Source organism: Mauremys mutica, chromosome 20, assembly GCF_020497125.1.
Source record: "Mauremys mutica isolate MM-2020 ecotype Southern chromosome 20, ASM2049712v1, whole genome shotgun sequence".
Lineage (NCBI taxonomy): Eukaryota > Metazoa > Chordata > Testudines > Geoemydidae > Mauremys > Mauremys mutica.
Window position 1 is genome coordinate 8,355,663 of NC_059091.1, and position 20,113 is coordinate 8,375,775.

General features: G+C 61.7%; 1 protein-coding gene across 1 annotated transcript; it reads right to left on the minus strand.

Moving 5' to 3' along the window:
- Nucleotides 1-919: 919 nt before the first annotated feature.
- Nucleotides 920-20,113, minus strand: NFE2 (nuclear factor, erythroid 2). The gene is made up of 4 exons (XM_044995076.1): nt 19,919-20,113; nt 9,545-9,626; nt 8,146-8,349; nt 920-3,140 (listed from the first exon to the last, which is right to left on the minus strand). The coding sequence occupies exons 2-4, from the start codon at nt 9,593-9,595 to the stop codon at nt 2,031-2,033; spliced, it is 1,365 nt and encodes a 454-aa protein (XP_044851011.1). The 5' UTR covers nt 9,596-9,626; nt 19,919-20,113; the 3' UTR covers nt 920-2,030.

Sequence of the window (20,113 nt, forward strand, 5' to 3'; positions counted from 1 at the left end):
AACGGGGGGGTGGGGTTCAGTTCTGATGGGAGGGGGCAGGGTGAAAAGCTGGCTGCACGGTGGCCATCAGTCCACACCATTGTGGGGATGGAGAAGCCCATGTGCTCTGCTTGGCCTATAGAGATCCCGCACTCACTCCTCCAAGCTGCTGTCCTGTCTCCTCTCGCCCCTGCGCTGGGCTGGGTGCTCCACTGCCAATATGGGGAGGGGTATTGTCCCAATTACGGTACCATGCAGAGCGCTGGAACTGGTTCATATGCAGCAGCCATGTGGACACCTGAAACGCAATACACCCACACCACATAATGCACCCTCCACACACAACACACCCACACAACACCACAGATGACACCCACACTCCCATACAACACACACCGCCCTCACACCCACACTGCACAAACACCACACTACACACCATACAATGTGTGCAAAAAACAACTTATCGTACAACCCTACACCACAGAATGCACCCCCCCCCCCCGCACAATGTATACATAATGCATATACCATAAAAACATACACATGCAGCGCAGGGCGGCTCTGCGTGGCACTGGCCTGTGCTGCCGGCTCACCGAGGCCAGGCGTGCTGCGGGGAGGCCGAGCGGGCTGCAGGTTGTGCAGAGCCATGACCCAGGAGGAGCAACCTGTGCCCATGGAGCTACCCATGGGCTCTGCCCAGCGTCCCTCACCCAAGCCCCGGGCTGTACACACAATGCAGGCGCTGGCTGTGATCCCACCACACACACACAACCCCTTCGCTGCCCGCACCCCCAAACCCACACACCCCTGCACTGTTCACACACACACACGCCCTCCCATCTCACACAGGCTGCAGCCTGTTCCCACTGTCCGCCTCCTCCTCCCTCCCCGGGCGTCGGTGAGTGACCCCAGTGACAGGCACGGAGACGCGGGCTCCCAGCGGGTCCCTCCGGGCGCTGTTTATTGCTGGACAGTTGGCAGCCACCGGCCGGGTCTCTATTTACAACAGTCCAAGTGGGGAAAACGCCGCCGGGGGCGCCTTGCACCAGAGCAGTTGGGGCCACGGCTCCCCACGTTCAACCCTCTGAGCTCTGGGGTCCCCTGGCCGGCCGGCCTCCGGGCCACAGGATCTCAGCTGCTGTGCTCAGCACCTGCTCTCGCGACCCACCGTGAGGGTGGATTGGCCCCGTACCCAGCCACATGGGCTCAGTGCCATGAGCCACGGGCCCCCAGGCCGGCCTCTCCCTGCCCGGCATCACCACCGTACCCTCAGAGACCCCCTCCTGTTCACTCCCCCATGGCCCTGCACAGACCTGCCCTCGGGGACCCCCTCCTGTCCGTGTCCCTCTCGATCCTGCACAGCCCTGCCCCCCCAGCCCTGCCCTCAGGGACCCCCAGCTGCCCTCTCCCCAGCCCCCCGGCCCTGCCCTGAGGGACATAGGGCTCCTGTTGCGCTCCGTGACTTTGCAAAGGGGCATCTGACAAACAAGCTTATGGACGCTCAGGAAGGAAGAGACTCCAGTTCTCTCGGCTCTGTGGGGCTCGTGGGGCAGAGCCCTTCTCCCCCTCCCCAGGCCGGGTCAGTTCCGTGGGGCGACTGGGCTGAGAAGTGCTGTTCTTCCCCGCGGTCGGCAGCATCGCCCCAAACACCCCCTAGGAACAGAGATCGGGGGGTAGGGGGCAAGGACTCATCAGGGTCGGGATCTGGTCTCCGCAGGGGAGTGAAGGAGGCTGGGGTAATCATCAGGGAAACAAAGAGTGACACGTCTGGGACCCTGGTGCGTAACGCACTACAGGGTCCCCCCATCCCCGTGTGACACCTCCAGGGTTCCCTTGGGTGTGTGATGCTCTGGCAGGCCCCTCTGTTCCCGTGTGACACCTCCAGGGTTCGGGTATTTAAGGCACTGACAGGCCCTCCAAGCCCTTATGATGCCTCCAGGTGTGTAACGCGCCAAGGGGCCCCCCACAAGCAGGTTTGGTTGCCGGGAAAGAACACAGACCCCCCCCACACCCAGGCAGGGCCTAGCTGTGGGGCCCCGGGGCCGCCCCGCTCAGTCCCCGCTGTCCAGCTTCTTGCTGCGCGGCACCAGGAAGATGCCGCCGTCGGCGGTGAGCTGCAGGGAGAACTCGTCGGGCGAGTAGGGGTTGCCCGCGTCGTCCCGCAGCATGAGGAAGACCTCACGGTACAGCTGGCCCAGCTTCTGCTTCATGAGACCCAGGGTCTTGTCCACCTCGCAGCGGTCCCGCAGCAGCTGCTGCCGCTCCCGCCCCAGCTGCTCCAGCTCCTGCTCCAGCTGCACGATGTTCTCCAGCTTGCGCTTGCGGCAGTTCTGGGCCGCCACCTTGTTCTTCCCGCGGCGCCGGATGTCCCGGATCAGCACCAGCTGCGGCTCCGTCAGCTGGTACTTGGACACCAGCTCGTTGAAGTCGTCCACCGGCAGGTTGACGATCTTCTCGGTGGGGAAGGGGATCTTCATGGCCAGGGCACGGCGCTCGTCCCGGCTGCAGGCCAGCTCGGCCCGCGGGGGCGCCCGGCCCTTCTCCGGCTGGGGCTTGAACAGCTCCGGGGGCTGCATGGCGAAGGGGGGCACCTCCTGCAAGGCGGGCAGCAAGGGGTAGGGCGGGCCGTAGTCCACGGGGTACATCTCCGCGTAGTCGGGCCGCAGCCTGCTGGGCTCCAGCCCCTCTGTCTCCATGGAGTCGGCGTCGCTGTAGTTGAGCGACAGGCCCGAATCTGACTCCAAGTCCTCCTGGGCATTGCAGGGTGGCGGGGGGCCGTAGCCCTCAGCCCGGCCCCCCTCAGCCCGCCCGCCGGCCTCCCGCTGGGCCTCGCTTAGCAGCCCGGACAGAGACGGAGTCTTGTTAGTGCCCATCTGGCTCAGGGCGGTGGTTTCCGGCCCCGGGTCAAGGCTGGAGGAGATCAGCATCCCAGTGTAGCCGTAAGGAGGGTCTATAGGGGGCACGGGGCCCATCAGCCGGGGGCATGGAGCTGCCATGGCATCCAGATAGTGGCGGTCATACACTGGGGCAGGCTGGCTGCAGCTGGGCACGGGGCCATCCCCCAGCGCTGGGCAGTGCCCGTAGTTGGCAGTGGGCACCATTTGGTGCATGAGGGTGTAGAGTGCCGGGTCATAGGGGGTCTCGTTCGGCACATCCAGGCCCTGTGGGGTTGAGAGATGCAGGCTGGTTAGTGGCTGCTAGGAGCTTCCCCCGAGGCATCGCTGGGCCAGGCCTCCCACGCCTGAGGGGTCTTGGGTGTTGTCCCCATAGGACAGGGCAGGGAAACCGAGGCACGGGGAGGGTCCGCGGCTTGCTCAGGGTCAAGTGGCAGAGTCAGGAATAGAACCCAGGAGTCCTTATTCCCAATTCCCCGCATAGCCCCACGGTCGCGCTCCCCACCACGCCCTAGGCCCAAAATGCTGGTGCAGAAGCAACATAGGGTCCAGACTGGACCAATGTCCCCTCCCCTCCCTCATGTTCCCCCAACCTCCTTCTGCAAACTCTTGTCCCCTCCCCCCCAACCCACTCTCCTGCAACCACCTCCCCTCCCCCACTCATGCTTCCCCCGGCTCCCCCCCGCGCCACTCATCCTGGTTGCCCTTCTCTGAACCATTCCCAGTCCCGCTGTAGCCTTTTTGTGACAGGGCGACCAGAGCTGCCCCCCCTAGTCAAGGCCTGGGCGTACCAGGGATTTCTACAGTGGCATTAGGATATTTTCTGTCTTATTATCGACCCCTTTCCTAACGGATCTGTACATCCGCATCCTGCGCACTGAGCTGAGGTTTTCCACGGTGAGGCCAAGCTCACTTTCTTGAGGGGTCACAGCTCATTTAGAACCATCGTCATACATGTGTAGCTGGGATTCTGTTTTCTGGTGAGCATCACATTTATCCACAACACTGAATTTCGTCGGCCATTTTGTTGCCCAGTCGCCGAGTTCTGAGAGCCCTGATTTGTAACTCTTCACAATCAGCTTTGGACTTAACAGGGGGGATTTTGTATCTTCTGCAAACTTTCCCACTTCACTGTTTACCCCCTTTTCCAGATCATTTACAAATATGTTTGAACAGTGGAGGTCCCAGTACAGATCCCTGGGGGTCCCCACTATTTACCTCTCCCCACTGTGAAAACAGACCGTTTATTCCTACCCTTTGTTTCCTGTCTTTTAAGCATTTACTGACCCATGAGAGCACCTTCCCTCTCGTCCCCTGACTGCTTACCTGGCTTTGGGGAGGGCCCTTGTCCAAGGCTTTCTGAAGGGCCAAGTTCACCATGTCCCTGAATCCCCCTTGTCCACATGTTTATTGACCCCCTCAAAGAATTCTAATAGATTGGTGAGGCGTGATTTTCCTTCAGGAAAGCCAGGTTGATTCTTCCCCAACAAATGGTGTTTATCTGTGTGTTCTTCACTTCGTTTCTACCAAGTTGCCCCGCACTGAAGTTAGGCTCGCTGGCCTGTAATTGGCAGGATCGCTTTTGGAGCCCTTTTTTAAAATTAGGGTTACATTAGCTACCCTCCGTCAGCTGGGTCAGAGGCTTAGCTCAGTGATAGGTTACATACCACAGGTAGTAGTTCTGCAGCGTCATATCTGAGTTCCTTGGGTGAATCCCATCTGGTCCTGGGGACTTATTACCAGGGGTGAGTAAGCCAGTACGGCATACCGGTAAGAAGCCCTTACGCAGCCGCTGTTAAAGGGTTAACATCGCTGCCCCTTCCCCCTCCCCCACCCCCAGTCGGCAGCACTGCCACTAGGCACCCTACTGGCAGGGCCACCGAGGGGGGGACAAAAGGGGCAGATGCCCCAGGGCCGGCAATTTAGCCCTAGGCCCTTTTAAATCACCACCGGAGCCGCGGGTGGCGCGGGCCAGGAAGCGCGGATGGGCTGGGTGCGGGAGACTGACCCTAGCCCCGCCCCTTCTGCCTGAGGCCCCGCCCATTCTGGGCCCCCGTATGGGTAAGAGTTTAATATTACTTTCACTCCGGCTTATTACGGCTTAATTTACCAATTTGTTCCAAAACTCCCTCTACTGACACCTCAATCCGGGACAGCTCCTCAGATCTGTCACTGAAAAAGAACGGCTCAGGTGTGGGAATCTCCCTCACACCCTCTGCAGCGAAGACCAGTGCAAAGAATTCATTTCGCTTCCCCTCAACGGCCTTGTCTTCCTTGAGTGCTCCCTTAGCACCTCGACCGCCCGGTGGGCCCCTCATTTGGCTGGCAGGCTTCTGGCTTCGGATGTATTTAAAAACTTTCTTACTGTTGGTTTTCGTGTCCTTAGCAAGCAGCTTCTCAAATTATTTCTTGACCGGCCTTATTTTAGTTTTATGCTTCATCTGCCAGAGTTTGGGCGGCTTCTTATTACCCTCACTGGGACCTGACTTCCAGACCTCTTGCCTCGTACTGTGCTGCTTAGCCCTGGTGGTAGGGTGACCGGATGTCCTGATTTTATAGGGTCAGTCCCGATAGTTGGGGTTTTTTCGTATATAGGCTCCTATTACCCCCATCTGGTCAGCCTACCCGGTGGTCTTCTTCTGGGCCTCTTATCGTCTCTCCTGACTTTAGTCTGAGCCTTTACTCTGGTGGTTTTAAACGGTCCCCACGCTGCTTGCAGGCATTTCACCCTTTTCATGGCCAGCTAACGGGCGTCCCCCCTTGGCGCGTCGTTCCCCTTTTTAAAGTGAAATGGCACCATGGTGGGTTTTCTTGTGTTACCCCCTACAAGGATTACACAACGGTTGCTATTCCCGACAGGGGCGGCTCTACAAATTGGGCCGCCCCAAGCAGTCATGCCCGGGAGGCGCCCCCGAGCCGCGGGAGCAGCGGACCTCCCGCGGGCATGACTGTGGAGGGTCCGCTGGTCCCGCGGCTCGGCTGGACCTCCCGCAGCTGCGGGCGGTTCGCTGGTCCCGCGGCTCCGGTTGAGCTGCCGCAGGCATGCCTGCGGGAGGTCCAGCCGAGCCGCGGGACCAGCCAACCGTCCGCAGTCATGCCTGCGGGAGGTCCACTGGAGCTGCCGGCCGAGCGTCCCCTCCGCAGTCATGCCTGCGGCAGGTCCGCTGCTCCCGGGGCTCCGGTGGACCTCCCGCAGGCATGACTGCGGCAGGTCCGCCGGCCCAGCCTGCCGCCCCCCCGGGAAAGGGCCGCCCCAGGCGGATGCTTGCCCCGCTGGGCTCTGGAGCCGGCCCTGATTCCCGAGCGGGTCAGGAGTATTCGGACCAGCTCCTGGGTGCCACTTAGGACTAAATCGAGACCCGCCTCTCTCCTCGGGACTGGCTCCCAGGACTAGCTGCTCCAGGGAGCAGTGGTGGAAGCTAGTGGTGTCTAGGAATTTTATCTCTGCATCTTGCCCTAGGGGGACATGTGCCCACTCAATAAGGGGACAATTGAAACCCCCCATTGTTATTGCACTTTCTGCTTTTGTAGCCTCTCTAATCTTCCTGAGCATTTACGGTCACCCGCGCCAGGCTGCTCAGGGCGCCAGTGTGTGCCTGCCCCGCTACCCACACTCTGCAGCCCCGCCAGCCCTAGAAAGGGGTCAGGAAGGCCTAAGGCTGCAGGGGTGGGGAATGCAGCATGCTGGGAACACACCACCCCTTGGAGGTAGAATGGGAGGCCCAGAGCATGCTGGGAATATGCTACTCCTTGGGGTGGAATGGAGCATGCTGGGAACACCTTGCCCCTGGGGATGAGATGTGGGGCCCAGAGCATGCTAGGAACACCCTGCCCCTTGGGGTACAATGGGGGACCCAGAGCATGCTGGGAATGTGCCAGTCCTTGGGGTGGGATGGGAATGCCCAGAGCATGCTGGGAATGTGTCATTCCTGGGGCTGGAGGGGGAATGGAGCATGCTGGGATCACCCTGCCCCTCGGGGAGGGGGTTGCAGGCCCAAAGCATGCTGGGAAGGCGCCCAGCCCTGCAGCAGGTGCCTGCCCTACAGAGATGGACAGCGCGATATCGTCCCTACCCGAACAATGGAGCCGATTCATCTCGTCAGACAGACGCCCCATTGTGCGGCCGGCCTCCCCCCGCCCTGCCCCCACCAGCCGAACACCGCAGCAAGGGCCCTGCAGTGAATGGGGCAGTGTTGGCGCAGGGGCAGGTGAGCAGCTCCATCCCCCTGGGAAGATTAAAGAGGCGGCTGTGTGTAATGAATAGCTGCAGCTCTGCGGGGCCTTGGGAGCACAGGGTGCTGGGCAGGCGGCTGCGTGTCCCCAGAGCCCGGGCTGCCTCCCCACACTGAGCAGGTCGCCTGTCCCTGGTGGGATGGATCCAGGGGGCTGCAAAGAATCCCAGGGAGGTGGGGCTAGAACTCACCAACAGGAGGAGCGCTCCCGTGGCCTGCACAGCTAGCAGCTCCCTTATCCTCTTGGTGGGCCCAGCCACTAGGGGGCAGCATTGCTCCCTCGCTCAGGGATCCCCACTAGGGGGACGGGGATTCGGTTGGCACTGGGAGCCGGTTAGCACCGCTGGGAATTGGGCTGAGGCCAAAGGATGGGGGAGCAGGTGGGAGAAATTAGACCTAAACATCAGGTCTGGGGTGAGCTCTGTGTTTCCAGCCAGGGCCAGATTGGCTGGGGCAGACGGCCCATCGCAGGGACCCCCCACTGCTCCAACCTGGGCTTATCAAGGCCAGGCCAAGAGCCAGCCAGTGCACTCCCCTCCTCGAGCTGGCAGTGCCCATGCCAAGGTGGGGTGGGGGCTGAGCCGTGAGTCCCTCCCTGTGCCAGGCTCAAGGGAACCCATGTGACTTTCGACCCAGATCAGAATTTCCCCTCTCTAGGTGCTGGGAGCAAGTTGCCTGCTGGGGTCTGGGCTCTGAACCTGGCCAAACTCGTGCCACTTGTGTGAGCCTACAGCAGGCAGCCGCCTGGGAACAAGGCCTCATTGCAAGGGGAGATGCCAATCAAACTCCCTGGGAGACAGACACCCAGGTGGGTGGCAATAGCCCAATGGGGACAGGAGCCTGGCAACACAGCGCCCTGGGGCTCTGGCGCAGCTGGGTCAACCCCTCCCTCTTCTACAATAACTGCCCCTCCAGCTTCTCTAGCACCCAGGAGATCGTGGGGCTCCGCGCTGGACGCAGCGACCGGCTGAAGCAAGGAGCCTGGGATCCAAAGGCGGCCTGGCTGGGGGAGGGAAGCAGAGGCTCCATTCGGGGCTCACCTGCAGCTCCGCGATGGACATGATCTCCTGCCAGGTCAGCTCCATCTCTCCCTGCTGGCCAGGCTCACTCAGCGGTGGAGCGGGCAGGAGCGTCGTCCGGGCCCGGCCCTGCTGGGGAGGGCAAGGGGGCATCTTGCCGGCCCAGGCCCTGCCCAGTGTCTGCTCCAGAAGGGCCACCCCAAAACCGGCCGTGGTAGGGAAATTCTGCGGCACAAGGAAAGAAAGAATTTGATTGGATAAAGGCCCAGCCTTCCCACTTACTGATTGGTAGAGACAGGATCTACCCCAGCCTTCCTGCCTGGGGATTGGTGGAGACAGGATCCATCTCAACCTTCCTGCTTTCTGATTGATAGGGACTGGAGTGACCCCAAACTTCCACACCTGCTGATTGGTAGAAAAAGGATCCACTCCATCCCTCCTGGCTTCTAATTGGTACAGACAGGATCCAGTCCAGCCTTCCTGCCTGGGGATGGGTGGAGACAGGATTCACCCCTGCCTTTCTGCCTGCTGATTGGTAGAGATAGGATCTCCCCCCACCACCACCAGCCTTCCTATCTGCTGATTGGTGGTCTGAGCTATTTCTCTCTCTGATTGGAAGCTGGAGAGCTCTCTCTGAAATGGGGCACCCTGAGGAGCTCTTTGCAGCTCCCAGGTTCCCTAGAGGCCTGAGGCTCGTTCTGTCCAGCATGGCCTGGGTGAGGCAGGGGAAGTGGGGATGCCCAGGATCGCTCTGCTCTGTGCATCTCCCTCGGGCCTGCTGGGCCAAGCGTATGGAGGGGCCAGGCTCCCCTTGGGCCCCCGCTCTGGAGACTGGCTCCAGATCCCAACTCTCCCGAGTCTGAGGGGTTGGGTCGGGGGTCACAGTCTGGAGCTGGGTGGCCTGAGGAGTTCTGGCTCTAACTCCTCTCACAGAATTGGGCTGGGGGACACCCCCTTCCTGGCCTGGCTATAGCAGAGATGGGGGGTCGGGGTGGCATTCATAGGAAAGACTCCAGTCCCTGAGTCCCACTGAGCTCTGGCAACCTTAGTCCTCTTCCCAACCCAGCCAAGGATGTGGGGTGAGGTCAGGGCCACGCCCACCAGCCCCCACATCCCCCCTCACCTCGCTGCTGCTCTCTTACCCTACCCCAGCCTCAGGCCTCCTCATTTCTCTTCCCCCTCTGCCTGGGGCGACCTCTTCACCCCCTCGTCCCGCTCCACCCCTTCCTGAGCTCCCTCCAGAGTCTCCCAGCCCGTGGGGTGTCCTGCCACATCTGGGGGGTTGGGCGGGGTGGGGGGGCCTTTCCCGAGCCCCATGTTTCCTTCTGCCACCCAGTGGGATGTTCCCCACGGCGACCCTGGGCGTGGCCACCCCGTCTGGTGCCCCGATAAGCCTCCCCTCCCCGGTCGCTCCCCTCACCTCTGAGCCGGTTCTGTGAATTTGCAGCCCGCAGCTGGCAAAATCAGACATTCATGAAGCCGGGAGGAGGCCTGCTCCGCTCCTGCAACACACAGATAAGGGCCCTTATCACCCGCAGCTGCATGGCCAAGACGTGCCCCGGCCAGCAGCTGTCAGGCTCATGCCCAGCCAGCTCCCTGAACCCACCCGCTCCCAGCCCTGACCATCCCCAGTCTCTGTCCAGGGCCAGACACACCCATGAACCTGCCCAAAGCACGAGGGAGGCAGTGTGATCTAGTGGGTAGTGCACTGCACTAGAACACAGGACGCCGGGGTTCTGTTCCACGGCTGCTTCCCTGCTCAGTGCCTCACTTTCCCCTCCTTGTCTCTATTCAGCCTGGGAGCTCTTTGGGGCTGGGTCCATTTCTCACTCTGTGTCTGTGCGGCGCCTGGTGCAGCAGGGCCCTGATCTCGGCCAGGGTCTCCAGGTGCTGCTGATACGCACAGAATAATCCTGTTTTGCAACAGAAGCCGATGGTAGATCACGGAGGGGGCCCCCGTGACCCCACTCAGATTGGCCAAGGTGCTGGGACTCGTGCTCCCGCCCTGAGAGACTGCGCCACGCTAATGACCATGAATGGCCAGGCACCTTGCACCCTCCTGCAGCACAGCGCCCCCTAGTGCCCCTGCCAGGGGAGAGCGCCCCCTGCTGAGCCCCTGCCCCGCTCCCTGGGTCCGCAGCCCTCCCCAGTGCCAGCGCCTGAGTGTGCGGGCAGGGCTGCCTCCCTCCAGCGATTTCACAAGAGGCTCCTTGCGGCAGGGGAGCCCCCGGGCTGCCGGGAAGAGAAGCAGAACCGGCCCCGTCACTCGCCAGCCCCGCCCAGCGCCCACGTTACCCCCTCCCTGCTGGCAGTGCCCTCCCAGGGGAACTTCCCTGCCGCTCCATTCAGCTCTGCCAAGCAATGACCCCCACGACGCCCCCCCCAGTGATACTCAGGCTCCCTGTATGGTGGGGGGGTCGGAGTCTTTAATTCCCCCAGTGGAACTGAGTCCCAGTGGGCTTGTGCCACCCCGGGAATGAACGAGTGACATGGCCAGGATGGCTCTGTGGGGCACAAATGGACAGATCTCGGCTCCCCCTATGGCTGGGCTGGTTTTCTGGGGCCCAAAGGGAGAGACCCCAGCTCCCCCCCCCCCCCGATGGCCAGGCCAGCTCCCTGGGGCCCAAAGGGACAGATCCCGGGTCCCCCCCCACATGGCTCAGCAGGTTCTGTGGGGCTTCCAGGGACAGACTCTGGCAGATCGACGCTCCCCTGCCCCACACCCCCTTCTCATTCCCCTCTAAGCCCACTCCTGGGCAGGGCAGCCTTCCAAGGGCGGGCACCCAGGCAGAGCCGGATTCTCAGGAGAATGGGCCCTGCCAGGGGCCCGCTGGGCAGCAGCTCCTTGGAAAGTCCAGCCCGGCTCCCCAGGGGGTTCAGCTGGGCCTGAAGCTGTAATTTGCGTCCACGAAGCCAGACCCGAAAGCACCCGCCTCCCCCTCCGTGCACCGGGGAAGCCTGAGGGGCCATTCACAGTAAAGATGTGGGGGAGGGGGAATCCCTACAGAACCACGACTAGGGCAATGAACCACGCAGACGACGGGCCAGAGGTGGGAGACCCGAGCCAACGCAAGGGCGGGAAACAAAGGCACAGCCTGCGCGGGCCACCCGCCGTCATCGCCAACCAGGGGAGGGTCTGAAATCTTCAGTACTTCACCTCCAGGAACCCCACCAGAATCCAGACACAAAGTCCCTCTCTGCCGGTGCAGTCCCCTCTCACCCGCCCCCAGTTCCGCATGGCAGCATCACCCCATCGACAACCCAGCTGGCCCCCCAGACCCTATTTCCGGGATGCTGTTCTGCAGGGCCTGGCGGTGGGATCCCCAGACAGCACCTGCCAGTGCCACGCAGACACTAACCAATGACAAGCTCTGGGGCCAGGGGGATGCTGGGTATGGTCAGATCAGGATGGGGGGCAGAACATAGGCATGGGAAGTAGGGTGCAGGGGGTGCTGCAGCACCCCCAGGTTTTGCACTCGGCATCCCAGCTGCCAGCCCTGCGCCCCTGCTGCCCGGGGTCCTGGCTGCCAGTCCAGGCTGTCCAGGGTGTTGGCTGCTGGCCCCAGGTCCTGCTCGACTGCCGGGTCCCACTCGGCCGCTGGCCCCGGGGGCTCCGCTGCCGGCCCCAGGATCCCAGCCACCAGCCCCGCGTGCAAAGTCCTGGCTGACGGACCCACCCCCATGGCTCCACACCCACTCCTAGCTGTGTCCCCAGCCTCTGCTGCCTTACCCCCGTCCACGTCCCCCCTGCTCCCGGCCCCAGCTCTAGGGGGTGGTGAGAGGTGCGGGCAGGGATAAGAGGGGTGCAGCTCAGCACCTCCACTCCAAAAACGTCCAGTGACACTGGGGCAGCGACGGGCACTGCCAAGGGCCAGGCAGGCGGGTCCTGTGTAACTGAGCAGGCAGATCAGAGACTTTTACAGCTGATTGGTACCGACGGGGCCACACCCATTGCTGCACCACAGAAGCAGCTGTTGGATAACGGGACACGACGCCTTCCCCACATGGCCACCCATCCAAACCCAGCAGCCAGTGCCAGCAGCTGCCACCTTGCAGCTGGTTCCACGCGTCTGCGAAACGAGTTTGCCAGGTCTCAGGCCAGTCCCTGGATCACAGACACCTGCCCCCACAGCCATCCCAGTCTCTGGCAACTGAGCTGTCCTGGGGGCAGGGCGGGGCCCACAGGCCCTGCTGGGAAGCTAGTGAGGCAGTTCTGAGAGGAAATAGATTTCTTGGCGCTAAAACCAGAAGGGCCCATTCAGATCCCTGCATCCAGCCTGGTAACTGAGGGGCCCGGATCGTTTAGACACGCGTCCATCCTCAACCAAAAGCCTCCACGTGATGGAGAATCCACCAGTCCCCTGGGAAGCTGCTCCCAGGACTAAGTCCCCTCCCTGTTACAGACTCATGTCTCAGTTCCAGTTTGAACCGGGAGGGATCCAGCCTCCGGGGCGGGGCATTCCAGAGGCTCCTACTCTCTATAGGTATTTGTTAGGTGTATTACAGTAGCATCTTGGAGCCTCACTCATGGACCAGGCCCCCTGTGTGCCAGGTGCTGTATAAACACAACAGACAGATGGTCCCTGTGCCAAAGAGCTTACAGTCCAATGCAGCCACCTCTGGGGTGGAATGCAGCAGCTTCCAGTCGGAGGCCTGGTCAACACTTAAAACGTCGGTCGACAGCTATGGGACTTGTGGGGGGGGGTGAAAAATCCCCCAAGACCTGGCCTCAGTAACCTCAGTTCGGACCTTCACTGGATCAGCTCTGTCCCGCTGCATTTCCAAAGAGGCCGATTCAGCCTTTTTTAGCTCAATAAATAAATAAATCTCTAAATCTGCTAGGTTTCTTGGTTCGTTTTCCCCGCCTTTGCTATTGTCTCCATCCCTGGCAACTTTGCAAGGCTGTTTTCCTCCAAGGCCTGCTCTGGTTCAGGGAGGAATCGGTGGGGGAAGTTTTCTGGCTGGTGCTACGCGGGACGGCGGTCGAGACGCTCCCAACGGCCCCTTCAAAGCTATTACAAACATTTCGTAATTTTCCAAAAATATCTCTATAAAAAACAACGGAATGTCGAAAGAGGAAACAACCCTTTGATCCCAGAAATATGGGGGTTGGTGGTTTTTTGCTGAAAAATCCCCCCCACACCATACACACACATGTGACTTAAGCGACCAATCAGAACTGGCCTTGGGGAGCCTGTCCCCCCTGTCCCAAATCCTTGAGCTGGGCCCTGACCCTGGCGCTGCCCTTGTGTTCCTTACGCTCAACCTGCTGCCGTTGGGCATCGCGGGTGCACCGGGCAGCTCCCTGTGGGGGCAGGTTGGCAGAGTGCCCTGGGCTGTCTCCTGAGGATGCCCCATGGATGCCCCCAGCTGTCTCATCCCTCGGTCCCCAGCCGCAGGAACGCCCAGCCAGACCGCACGTTGGGCTCACTTCTGCTTTCAGGTGCTTTCCAGCAAGCGGGATGAGCAGCCGGCCGCAGCAGCATCCCACCAGGACCGGCGTGCCAGGCTGGTGTGGGGGAGGGGAGCCTTGTGCCACCAGTGCTTGGTTTCGTGTTGGGGTTAACGGGCCTGTTCACCAGGGGGAGAGGGGGGATGAGCCAGGGGAGAGGCTGTGGGGGTGGGGCGGGGGGGGTGCTCGGCACTTCCTGTTGAGCAGCCTAGGTGGTGCCTGGATCCAGGACTCTGTGCGTCTCTCTCATCCCGTCCGTTCGTCTCCCCTCCATGTGGCTCAGAGCCCCCGGATCAGGGGCAGCTCCCCACAGGGCTGAACCCGATGCCAGCTGGGGGCAGATTTGCGCCGAAGCAACATGAGATTTACTCTCCCGCCGCCGGCGTCAGATCCCAAACCCGAGTCCCCCCTTCAGTGCCACCACTGGGGGCATTGGGCCAGGCCTGAATGTCAGACCCCTCCTGTTCCGAGCCACGTTCTCCATGTGCTCTAATGGTCAGAGCCCAAGGGAATGGAAACCAGGACTCCTGGGTTCTCTCCTTTGGCTCTGGCAGGGGAGTGGGGTCTGGTGGGTTAGAGCTATGGGGCTGGGAGCCAGGACTCCTGGGTTCTCTCCTTTGGCTCTGGCAGGGGAGTGGGGTCTGGTGGGTTAGAGCTATGGGGCTGGGAGCCAGGACTCCTGGGTTCTCTCCTTTGGCTCTGGCAGGGGAGTGGGGTCTGGTGGGTTAGAGCTATGGGGCTGGGAGCCAGGACTCCTGGGTTCTAGCCCCGGCTCTGCTCCTGATTCCCTTGGTGAGCCCGTTGTCAGAGCAGTTTTGCCACCCGATGCTAGGGCCCTGTAGAAAGCAGGGCACATTTATTGCAGGGAGCTGCAGGGATCAGAGGGTTAAGGCACTGATTGGCCCCCTCCCCCACCACAGCCTGTGGGCCGTTATCACCTTCTGGGGCCCCTGGTTTCCCGCCCCTGTTTCGACACAGGCCCCCTACGATTTCCCAAGGCCCCTGCGGGATGTTGCACAAGGCAAAACTGACGCCCGGCCTCTCTTGGTTAACACTGCGCCTGGCTCCAGCAGGGCACGTCCCCCTCCCCTGCTCCTGGGCCCAGGGCATGGGACGGGGGTGGGGGGTGGGTCGCGGGACCTCTCCCTGGGACATCCTCCTTAGGAGGGGCCACTGCCCAGCCCTCTCGGCTCATCAGGGTGGCCCTGCCCTGCACCCTTGGCCCAGGCAGCCCTGCCACGCGCTCAGCACCATGCACTGCGCTGGGAGGACCCTTGGTGCAAACACTCCAGCACCCCCCAGCACAGCCACTCGCAAACACTGCTCACTGCCCTTGTAGCAGCGGAGGCAGGGTGGTCGCACGGGGAGTGCACTGGACTGGGACTCGGGAGAGCTGGGGTCTGTCCCTGGCTCTGGCCTGCTGGGTGGCCTTAGGCAAGCTGTGCCTCTCGCTGCCTCAGTTTCCCCATCTGTACAATAGGGTTCACAGCGCTGACTTCCTCGGTGAAGCGCTCTGAGATCGACAGAGACGAGCCTGCCAGGACTGTTACTATGGCCCTGGGAGCTGGCAGTTTGTGCCAGACCCTGCGACGGCTCTGACAGCTGAGATCCCACTTTACCCACCGGCAGTGCTGACCCCGGCCTGCTCTCTCCCCTGTGCCCCACCCTGCCCTGCCTTCCACTGCTGGGTCTCACATACTCCCCCACCAGGTGGGACCCACATCCCCTCCCCCACCCACTCCAGGTGTCACCCAGTGGCGCAGGATGGGGATACTTTCCCTCCGGACCCCTGCGCCTCCCAGCTGGCGTCCTGCAACCTTAGCATTAGCAGGAGCCGGCGAGCATGTGTGCACCACTGCCCTCTGCTAGGCAGGATGGGGACTGCTCAGCTGTGTGTCAGAGGCCCTGCACTGCTGAGGGGGATTCTCCCTTAGTGCAGGTGGCTTTGACACCAGGAGGAGCTGAGTTCTGTGTCTCATGCAGCTACGACATGCAGCCTGGAGCTGGGCATGGAGTTCCCAGTGCCCGCAGCTTTGCTACAAGATTCTGCCGAGCTCCTGAACCTGTTGTGGGAAGACCCTACAATAACAAACCAGCATATGTGGCCCAGTGCTCAGGGAGACCCTACAATAACAAGCCAGCATGCACAGCAGTGGGCTCGGTGGGCTTTTCAAGCTCCCAGAGACGTTCAGGGTCAGGCTGGTGTCAGTGCTGGGATGGGGCTGCCTGGGGCTTGAACCCGGAGCTGGGTAGGTGCTCAGGGCTGGGGCAGGCTAGGCAGGCAAAGGGGAGAGACAGGCAGAGACTTGTGCCTGGGATCTGCCAATCTGGAGCCAGGCACCCCGCTCTCAGTGGTTGGGAGCAGGGGGTTCCCCCAGGACCATTGCTTGTTCTGCTGCTTAGCCTGACGTAGCTTGTACCAAGCGTGTGGAACGCTGATGCCCTGCGTGGGTTAATAGCAGCAGGGATCGAACCTGCAACCAGATCGTCGTCCCTAAGCCTAAAACATCAGCTCTTAGGCAAGGCTGCACTAGGCCCATCAAGGGGTACCTGGCCTAGGCACCACAAGAAGGGGACAGAGCACCACACCGAGTGGGCGTGGCTTATACTTGGGTAGGTGGGTGTTGTGTGCACATGCGTCAGTGTGTGAGCGCCACTGCCCTCTACTGGATGGAATCCACACTGCTCTACTCTGTGTCATAGCCCCTGTACTGCTCCCAGGGAGTCTCCAGGAGGTTCTGGGGGTCTAGGGTGCGGCTCCCGTGATGCCCAGAGGGGCTTGTCTCAGGGCCCCTCTTCCAACCCAGGCAAGGCCGAGACCTGCTCTGAGCCAATGGCCCCTTCCCCCGGGGGATTGGCCTTCAGTGTCACTCCACCGTCTTGGAGTCTTGGGGCCGGCCCAGGGGCTCTGGAGGGAGGGACCCGATGGGGATCATGGTCAGTGTGTATGGGGGGGGGTGGAGCCAGCCCCAGATTCCCACCCTGGTTCTGGCAGCGCAGCCCCAGAGGGTGCATCCAGCCCCATCTCTGCCCCCAGCAAAGGGGTTCAATCCTGCCCCCCCGCCCCCGGCTGGGTTGTTTCTCTGCAGTCACCGATGGAGATGATGCAGAAGCCTGGCTAGAATCTGGCTCGCTTGCCCCTGGCTGGAGCAGCTGGCTGGGGATGGGAGCCTGCGTGGGTTCAGGTTGGGAAGGCAGCTTTGGGACTTGCAGAGGCAGCTGCTTCTCGGTGACGCTGAGGTAAATCCAGGGTCGTGCCAGGCACCCGAGTGGGGCTAGTCAGCTTCACACCGGCCCAGCTAAGTGCCGAGTTTGGCTCAGAGGGGGTGGAAGCGGGCACGGCTCTTCCAACCCTGTGTGCCAAATCAGCACCCCAAGCCACGAGCCAGAGACGGGGCAGGGAGAGGGCTTGGATCCCCCAGGAATGCAGGCCTCTGCCCCTGGAGCTGAAGGAGAATCCCCACTAGCTGTTAGCAGTATAGGGCATATGACACACAGCTCATCCTTTATGCCCCACGTGTTGCTCTACTGAGGCTAAGAGAGACGGGATGCCTGCTCCGGGGTGACACGCTCTTGGAGACAGGAGTGAGCTGAGACCCTACAGGGGGATATTTTCTTTGCTGTTTCTCGTTGTTACCAGTCTGAGGACAAAGCTGCCACAAGGCTCAGATCCTCAGAAGGAGAGAGAGCTACAGGAACCCCTTTACTGCCCCTCAGCGCGAGGCCCAGCCTCCCCCCCCCCCAAGGACAGGCTGGGCTGGCCCCTAGTCAGGTACATGGGTACCCAGGCAGGGCCTGGGCACATTCAGTAAGCCAGTGCCGCAGAGCTGCTGATGGCCTGTCTGACGGGGGGGCATCACCCGCACTGCTAGATTTCCCTGGTACCTCCAACAGCCTCCGCACCCAGCTCTCAGGCATCCCCGGCACTGCCACATCCCGGGCGCCTCCATCAAGCCGTCTACCCGTCTACCTGGGACTCTGGCAACACCCTAATCCGAAAAGCAAACAGAGCCCAACCTCCCTGAGCTCTGCCTAGTTTCCAGTTCATGCTAAACGGCTGTGGGCTGCGCTGCACCCCAGAAGTGGCGGCTTTTGGGCAGTGGGGGAAGAGGTCCCTGTGTCAACAGTCTTGGAAACCCCCTGTTATCCTTCAGGGATAGAATCCAGCCCCTGCTGCTCTGAGCGCGCAGCCCCTGGCACTTGAGCTGAAGGGAAATCGCTGTTGGCTGTGAGGGGGCTATGACACTCAGTGAAGCAGAGTCTGCAGCCATCCAGGAGAGGGCAGTGGTGAGCACTAACTGGCTGGTCACAGGTCCTGAGACCAGCCAGGCCCCTCTCCAGGAAGAGGCTGGGAAGAGACAGGCTGGGAGCAGGGTCCCTGGGGCAGCAGAAACGGCCCCAGGGGAGGGCAAGGCCAATGGGCCATCAAGTCCAGGACCTGGCTCCCCCTGTGAGACCCCCAGTGTGTCCAGCCGACCACAGACCTGTCCCTGGAGCCCAGGCCTGGTTCTGCTTCACAGCCCAGCAGCGCCTGGGGGCTGGATCAACTCAGCCCCACAGCCCCAGCCTCTCTATTTACTACCAGATATTGCAGCCGCAGGTGCCAAGCCCATTTCCCTTTGTCTCTGTGATATCATGTGGCAGGGAGTTCTGCTGGTTCACACTCTCTCCCGCCCTGCTGACCTCAATAGCAAACACTGGGAGAATTTGCTGGGAGAATTTGCTGACCTCTGCACTGTCTCCATGTGTGTGTGTGTGTGTGTGTGTGTGTGTGTGTGTGTGTGTGTGAACGTGTGTGTGCGCGCACTCTGTGTGTATGGGTGTGTGCATTGTGTATGGGTGTGTGCATAGAGTATACATGTGTGTGTGCACTCTGTGTAGGGGTGTATGTGTGCAGTGGGTATGTGTAGGGGGTGTGTGTGTGTGCACTCTGTGTAGGGGGGTGCACTCTGTGCGTGTAGGATGTGTGTGTGTGTGTGTGTGTGTGTGCATACAGTGTGTCTCTGTGTGTGTGCACTCTGTGTGTATGGGTGTGTGCATTGTGTATGGGTGTGTGCATAGAGTATACATGTGTGTGTGCACTCTGTGTAGGGGTGTATGTGTGCAGTGAGTATGTGTAGGGTGTGTGTGTGTGTGCACTCTGTGTGTAGGGGTGTATGTGTGCAGTGAGTATGTGTAGGGGGTGTGTGTGTGTGCACTCTGTGTGTAGGGGTGAGTGTGTGCACTCTGTGTGTGTAGGATGTGTGTGTGTGTATACAGTGTGTCCGTGTGCGTGTGCACTCTGTGTGTAGGGGTGTGTGTGTGTATACAGTGTGTCCGTGTGTGTGTGCACTCTGTGTGTAGGGGTGTGTGTGCACGGTGCGTGTGTGTAGGATGTGTGTGTGTGTGTGTGTACAGTGTGTCCGTGTGCGTGTGCACTCTGTGTGTAGGGGTGTGTGTGCACGGCGTGTGTGTGTAGGATGTGTATGGTGTTGTGCACCAGGAGATGATGCAGGGGGGTGGGGGGGGGCTGTGTTTTCCATTCACCTCCAGCGAGTCACTAACTCACACCCAGAACACAAGGGCGCAGACAGGAGAAGGCTGAGCCCCCCCTGCCCCCGCCTTCTCTCTCCTGCCCTCTCAGACACAAACCCTACCCCCGCCGAAGCCCTGGCAAGTCTCCCCAGGACCCCGCAGCGCAGCGACGGCCCCACAGGCCACCGAGCGCAGACCCCCAAACCCGGCAGGGTGGAGCCCGTCTGATCAGAACCCCCAGGGGCTGCAGCATCCCCGCCCCACATGCCCAGGACTTCATACCCCCAGCTTCCTCGTGGGCCCCACGCTCTCCCCACGCCTGCCCCCAGACTCCTGGGTCCCCAGAGCCATGTGTCCCCAGCCAGCTCACAGAGACGGGGCCGAGCAGCAGGTTTCCACCTGGGATCTGGGTCGGACCCTTCCCACAGCTCGGGCGGCCGGCCGGAGATGGCGATCTGGGGGGTGGGGGGGTGGGTTGGACAGGGATCCTGGTCGGGGGGTTGGACCGCGGTTGGGGAGCTAAACGGGGCTGGGGATCGGTGTCGTGGGGGGCAGCGTTGGAATCTGGGTCTTGGTGCTGGGATTGCACCCTGCCTTGTTCCAGAGTCAGGGGCCCCAATCCTGGCACACCGGGGGGTGCTGTGAATGAACCACCCCAGCGAGCAGTTCCATGCAGGCAGGACAGGGCCCCCCCCAAGCGGTGACCCATCTGCCTCGGGAAAATCTCCCACCCCCAGCTGGGATCTCGGGTTCCCAGCACCTGCCGGAGCCGCGGGGACCTGAACAAAGTCTCCTTTGAGAGGCCGTGGCTGGGCTGCTGGCTCCTACCTGCCTGGGATCCCCAGCCGGGGGGGGCGCGCGGGGGTCTCACTCTTTTCCCCGTCTCCCTCACGGTGGCTCCTTCCCGGAGGACCCCGAGGTGCTGGGGCAGCCGAGCGTGGTCCGTGCTGCGAGCCGAGGGGGCCTTCTCAGGGCACCTCCATCCTGGGCAGCCCTGTGGGGCGCACGGAGGGCAGGGCTCTC